This window comes from Neophocaena asiaeorientalis, unplaced genomic scaffold (assembly GCF_003031525.2).
Source record: "Neophocaena asiaeorientalis asiaeorientalis breed wild unplaced genomic scaffold, Neophocaena_asiaeorientalis_V1.1 scaffold348, whole genome shotgun sequence".
Lineage (NCBI taxonomy): Eukaryota > Metazoa > Chordata > Mammalia > Artiodactyla > Phocoenidae > Neophocaena > Neophocaena asiaeorientalis.
In genome coordinates, this window is record NW_020172672.1 from 988,697 (window position 1) to 994,505 (window position 5,809).

The 5,809-nt window shown below is 51.2% G+C and overlaps 1 protein-coding gene across 2 annotated transcripts in view; it reads right to left on the reverse strand.

Annotated features, from left to right (window-relative positions):
- ACTN1 (actinin alpha 1) overlaps positions 1–473 on the reverse strand; it is a 96,022-nt gene extending 95,549 nt beyond the window's left edge. The window contains exon 1 of one of the 2 annotated variants that reach the window (XM_024739630.1): positions 86–471. In XM_024739630.1, coding sequence (XP_024595398.1) covers positions 86–190 — 105 coding nt within the window. In that variant the 5' untranslated portion in view covers positions 191–471. Of the gene's footprint in view, positions 1–85 lie in introns of both variants that reach the window. The other variant, XM_024739628.1, reaches the window with a different exon arrangement.
- Positions 474–5,809: the final 5,336 nt, after the last annotated feature.

A 5,809-nucleotide genomic window follows, 5' to 3' on the forward strand; every position in this document is an offset into this window, starting at 1 on the left:
AACCGGTTCGCAGCCGGGCGCCCAGAGCCCTGCGGGCGGAGTGGCCCGGGGCTGGGGGCTGCGGTGGGCTGGGGCGGTTGCCGACCTTTCTCTGCTGCTTCTCCCAGGCTGGGTCCAGGAGCAGGTCTCGATCCCAGTCCTCCTCGGGCTGCATGTAGTCATTGGTTTGCTGGGAATCATAATGGTCCATGATGGTGAGCGCGTGCTAGGGGCTGGATTTCTTCCTCCACCTTCTCTCCCGGCGGCGGCTGCTGCGGCTTGCTGCCCCGGCGTGGGGAGGGAGTCGGGGATGGGCTGAGCTGGGCTGGGCTGGCGGGGCCGGGATAGCTCCCCTGCGCCCGGTTCCGCCGCGGCGCTGCTCGCGAAGGCGGCTGCTAGGGGCGGCGGCGGCGGCAGCGGGTCGAGCTCGCTGACTGCCTGCCTCAGGCGGCCGCTCAGACCTAATCTCCACGCACACTGAGCGAGGCGGACACACTGGCGCTGCGGGAGCAGAGGCGGGCGGGGGCGAGGGGAAGGGGCAGAGCCCTCCCGAGGTTCTCCATTGGCCAGGCCGAGTTGCCCAAACTTCCCCCCATCGCCTCTCATTGGGAATTCCTGGCATCCGTCAGCCGGGCCGCGGCGCATATAGGTGGACTGGGCGGCCCCCTCCGGGCGCGCACGCCCCCGCCCACTCCCCGGGTTCCCACTCCCCCGCGGCTCATGTGACACCAGCTTAAGCTGAACGGGACCGAAGCCGGGGGACGCCTCCCCGAGCTCGGGGACCGAGCGGGCGCGCGCTCGGGAGCCCCAGGAGCCGCCGGGGGATTGGACACTGTCCCCGCCGACACGAAGGCCCCGAACTCCGGCGCGCCGGCGTCCTGTGATCCCGCGCGCGCTCCAAACCCCAGAGTGCCAGGAGCTGGAGAACAGATCCTAGGAAACCCGAAAAGCATTCCATTTTCTCCTTCCCAGGGTCCGGAGAGGTCGGCACCCAAGGAAGGGGGGCGGGAAGTGCCGGAATGGAAAGGAATTTCCTGGGAATTTCCTGATTCTGCCGCCCCGCCCCGCCCTGCGCGACCCCGCAGACCCCTGCCCTCCCGGAGCCAGGTTTCTTGCCAGCCAACTGCGCTCAGAGGCCACACAGCTTTCCCGCCTCGCCGCGGGGTCCTTTGCCGCCCGCCCTTGGGCTCAGGGGGTATGTCGCTCAGCTTTCCGGGATCCCCTGCGAGTCCCCGCGGGCTGGCAGGGCTCGAGCTACCCTCATATACCCCTCGGCAGCATCCCGATAATTCCGAGTGATCTACCTACGCCACGTCCCTCCAACACACACCCCTGACTGATGGAGAAACTGAGGTTCAAAGAGCTGAGCTTAAAAAGGGTTTTATCAGGTTCTCTGGACTCCACAGGCCAACCCCGTAATCTTACGCCTGACAAAGCCATATTGTTATCGGAGAAGGAGGGAGGGCAAGATTGACGAAACACCTTTAACTTCTTGGTGCCTGCCTGGGCTTCCTTCCTCAGGCCTGGTAAGAGGGAGGTCTACCCAGTGGGCTGCAGCAGTGACAGACACCAAGAAGAGGCAGGCCTCACACCCTGGTGGGCTCCTCTGAGGGGCGGCAAGAAGGCCTCCAATAGCTTACGCACAGAGTAGCGCTTAATCTCTGTTTGTTCCCCTGAGGGGTGACTGGGTCGACTGCAGAAACGCAAATGTGTCAGTCCAGAGGCGAGTGAAGAAGTTAGGAAGGGCCGTGAATTAGGATACCTGAAAGGCCACAGATGGAAAAGGTGAAGAAACTGCCTGTGACTCCCAGGAGGGCCAGCTGATGCTGTTGTAAGCAGATATGGGTAGTGCAGATATGGGTGGTGCAGATATGGGTAGTGCAGATATGGGTGGTGCGGTCCGCTCTCGGCATCATCAGTCAATCTCTCACGTTTATGCAAGTGTCACTGGTCAGCACTGTGCCTGCCACAAGTCCCTGGCTGAGGAAGCAGTGCTTCAGAACCACGGAGACAGCAGATTTGTGGACTATTTTATATCCACTTCTAAACTGTGGCTCTAAACCTGACATAGAGGGTAATGATGCCGCCGTATCCATTCATTCACTCAAATATTTGCTGAGTACCATCCCTGTGTCAGGGGATGTGCTGGATGTTATGTATCTAGAGATGAAAAAGACACACTCCCTGCCCCCATGCAGCCCTGTAGAGACAGACACAGAAACAAAAATATACTGCAAGGAGATAGATAGTTCCCCGGCCAGGGGGTGCAGAGTGGGGCACAGAGGACAAGCTTTGAGCCCAGCATAGGAAAGGAGGCTCCAGGTATCACCTTTTGGAGGAGGTGAAATTCAAATGAGCCTTAAAGAACAAGAGTCAGTCAGACAAAGAAGAGAGTGGGAGGTTATTCGAGGCAGAAGTAACAGTGTGAGCTAATACATGGGGGCAGGAAACCATGGTATAAAAGGCATGCCTAGCATTTCAGCTTGGCTAGACTAGAAACTCAAGGCAAGGAGGGGCAAGAGGTGAGGCTGGAGAGGTGGGCAGCAGCCAGAACATGAAGGCCTCCTGTGCCTTGTGAAGTGTGGCCCTGAGGGGGACAAGGCTGGCTGGAAGCTGTGACAACCAGTTGCAAAGGAATTGCAATAATCCAGATAGGAATGGTGTCTTAGCGCATTGGGGCTACTATAACAGAATACTGTAGATCACATGATTTAAACAAGAACATTTATCTCTCCCAGTTTTGGAGGCTGGAGAAAGTCCATGATCAGATTTGGTGTCTGGGGAGAGCATGCTTCCTGGTTTAAAACCAGCCATCTTCTCACTGTGCCTCACATGGTGGAAGGGGCAGGGAGCTCCCTATGGTCTTGTTTATAAGGGCACTAATCCCACTCATGAGGGCTCTGCCCTCATGACCAAATCATCCTCCTCATACCATAATATTGGGGGTTAGGATTTCAACATATGAATTTGGTTGGGAGGGACATAAACACTGAGTATTTAGCGAATGGAGAAGAGTGGATAGACGAAAAATACTTGATAAAACTGAGAGGCCTAGGAGTTTGGATGTGAGCAGGAGAGAGAGAAGCAGGAGAGAGAGAGGAGTCTTTGCTGCTCTCAACAAATGTTTTTGTTTGTTTGTTTTTGTTATGTTTTGTTTGGCCACACGGCTTGCAGGATCTTAGTTCCCCGACCAGGGATTGAACCTGCACCCTCAGCAGTGAAAACGCAGAGTCCTGACCCCTTGACCGCCAGGGAATTCCCTCAACAAATGTTTGATATGGGACAGACCATGCACTTTACCTATATTATTTAAGCTCCACCTGTGATGTGAGAATGTCTCCATCTTACAGAGAAAACCGACTAATGCTCAGAGAGGTAGCTAACTAGTCCAAAGTTACGTGTGACTCCTAAAACCATGCCTTTAACCCTGGGATAGTTACACACACACACACACACACACACACGCGCGCGCGTGCGCGCGCACGATATTTGGCAATGTCTGGAGACATTTTTGGTTGTCACAATTGGTGGATTACTATTAGCATCCAGTAGATAAAGGCCAGGGATACTGCTAAACATCCCACAGTGGACAGGACAGTCTCCCTACAACAAAGAATGATCCAGCCCAAGATATCAGCCATACCTAGGTTAAGAACCAGTGTTTTAGCCATAGATTTCTAGTTTAGAGGATCTGGTGAATGGTGGAAGTACAATCGAGATAAAGAATTTTAGGTTTGGGAGCAGAATCATGGATGGTGTTTGAACCCACTGAACTGGAAGTGCTCTGAGAATGTCCAGAGTCAGCTGTCCAGCAAGCAGGTGATGGCACAGCCCTGACCTGAGGAGAAACAGTGTCTGAAAGTCATCTGACTACGGATAGTATGGACACCATGAGAGCTCTTCTGCTGAGAAGAGCGCCCAGCAGAACCCAGAGGATCAGGACTTAGAAAGGAAGTGTAAAGAACAAGGACCCCTGGAAAGAGAGGAAGTGGTCGGCAGGAGCACAGGACAACATGGTGTCATAAAAATCCAGAGTGAAGCTTCAAAGTGAGGGGCATCGGCAACGTCAGATATGGCAGAGAAGCCGGGAAAGTAAGGCTTGAAAAGTTGTTTTTAGACTCATACAGGATGCACACTTTGGTTTCTGGATTTTTCACTCAGTTTAATGTCTGTGAGATTTGTTTATGTTGTGGTTTGTATCAGTAGTTGATTTTTTTCTTTGTTTTTCATTTTCTATTTTTTCCTCCTGTGTAATATTCCATTGTATAAGCATATGCTAAGTAACTTATCTACTCTCCTGTCAATGCATTTGCATTGTTTCCAATTCGAAACTATGAATAAAGCTGCTATGAACAGTTTTATATTTTTATGTGTGTTTTTGATGAACATATGCATTAATTTCTCTTGGGTGTATATCTACCTAGGAAGGGAGTTGTTGCATCATAGAGTAGATACATGTTTCATTTTAGTGGGTATTGCCAGTTTTTCAAACTGGCTGTAACAATTTACTCTCCAAGCAGCAGGATGTGAGAAGTTCAGTTGCTCCACATTCTCCCACCACTTGGTGTTATCAAAAAAAAAAAAAAAATTTTTTTTTAATTTTAGCCATGAAGATGGGTGAGTAGTGGTCTCTTCTTATGGGTTTAATCTGTTCATATGTTTATTGACCATTTGAATCAATAACTGTCATTCCCACTGCCATTGATAACAGCAATTGATTTTTTTAGCTGCTTGAGATAGATGATGACATGCATATTTTATTAATTTCCCCAAATTTAATTCACTCATTCATTCATTCAACAAATATTTATCAAGCAACTGCTCTATGCACAGCACTGGGCTGGAGAGTAAAGATACAAGAGCAAACAAGAAAGATGTGGTCCTGTCTCTCTTAAAATAGGTAATAGATGCTTAGTAAATATTCCATGAATGCTTGTCTGGGGAGGCTGTTTGGCCCCTGATGGGAGCTGTTTTGGTTTCCATTGGAGCAGGTCCATTATGACTTTTCAATAAAAGAAGGTTAAGAAAAACAGCTCCAAAAAAAAAAAAAAAATCCCCAGGGTCACATGGGCAGCCCAAGTAAGATAAGATCATAAAGGAAAATGAGAGGGTTCATCTGGGGAACCACCCTGACTCCTTTCTTCCCATAGGCTCAGCCTTTGTTGCCCCTTTTCCATCCATCCTTTGGATTTCTCTGGATGCGATGACAAAGGAACCAAGCTTGTGGGCAGAGGTCTTGCCATTCTACAGGCCAATGGGTGTGAATCAAGACTGAAGGTGTCTGCTCAAGTCAGTGGCCGGGAAGCGAATACTCAGGTCCTTTCCACCAGCTGGGGCTTTCTCTGGAGCTGCTCAAAGAATGGAACTCCCGGCTCAACAGCAGCAGGTTCTGGGACGCTAGCCCAGTCCATTACCAGCACTCCAGGCAGCCCCAATCCAGCCGGTGATGAATCACCCAGAAAGCCAGAAGTGCTTTGCTGCTGAAAGAACCTACCTCTGGAATAGATGACCCAGCTTCCCTTAGAAAGAGGGAGGAATTATGATGTCTTTGAGTTCTGGGAGTACTTACCAAGCACCTGCTTTGTGCCAGGCAGAATACTAGGAGACTCAAAGAAGAGCCCTGGTCCTCCCAAACCTCCAGGTCTAGCTGGGACCAAACCATGGGCTTCCTCCCCTAGAATTCATCCATCCAACGGATAGCTACCGACGGCACAGTCTGAGGGTAAAAATGAACTGGATTGACATATGCAGGGACATAAAAAATGCAGAGTGCCCCAGCCACTCCAATGCTCCTCAGGTCCTTCTTCTTACCCCGCCATGAGTAATTGAC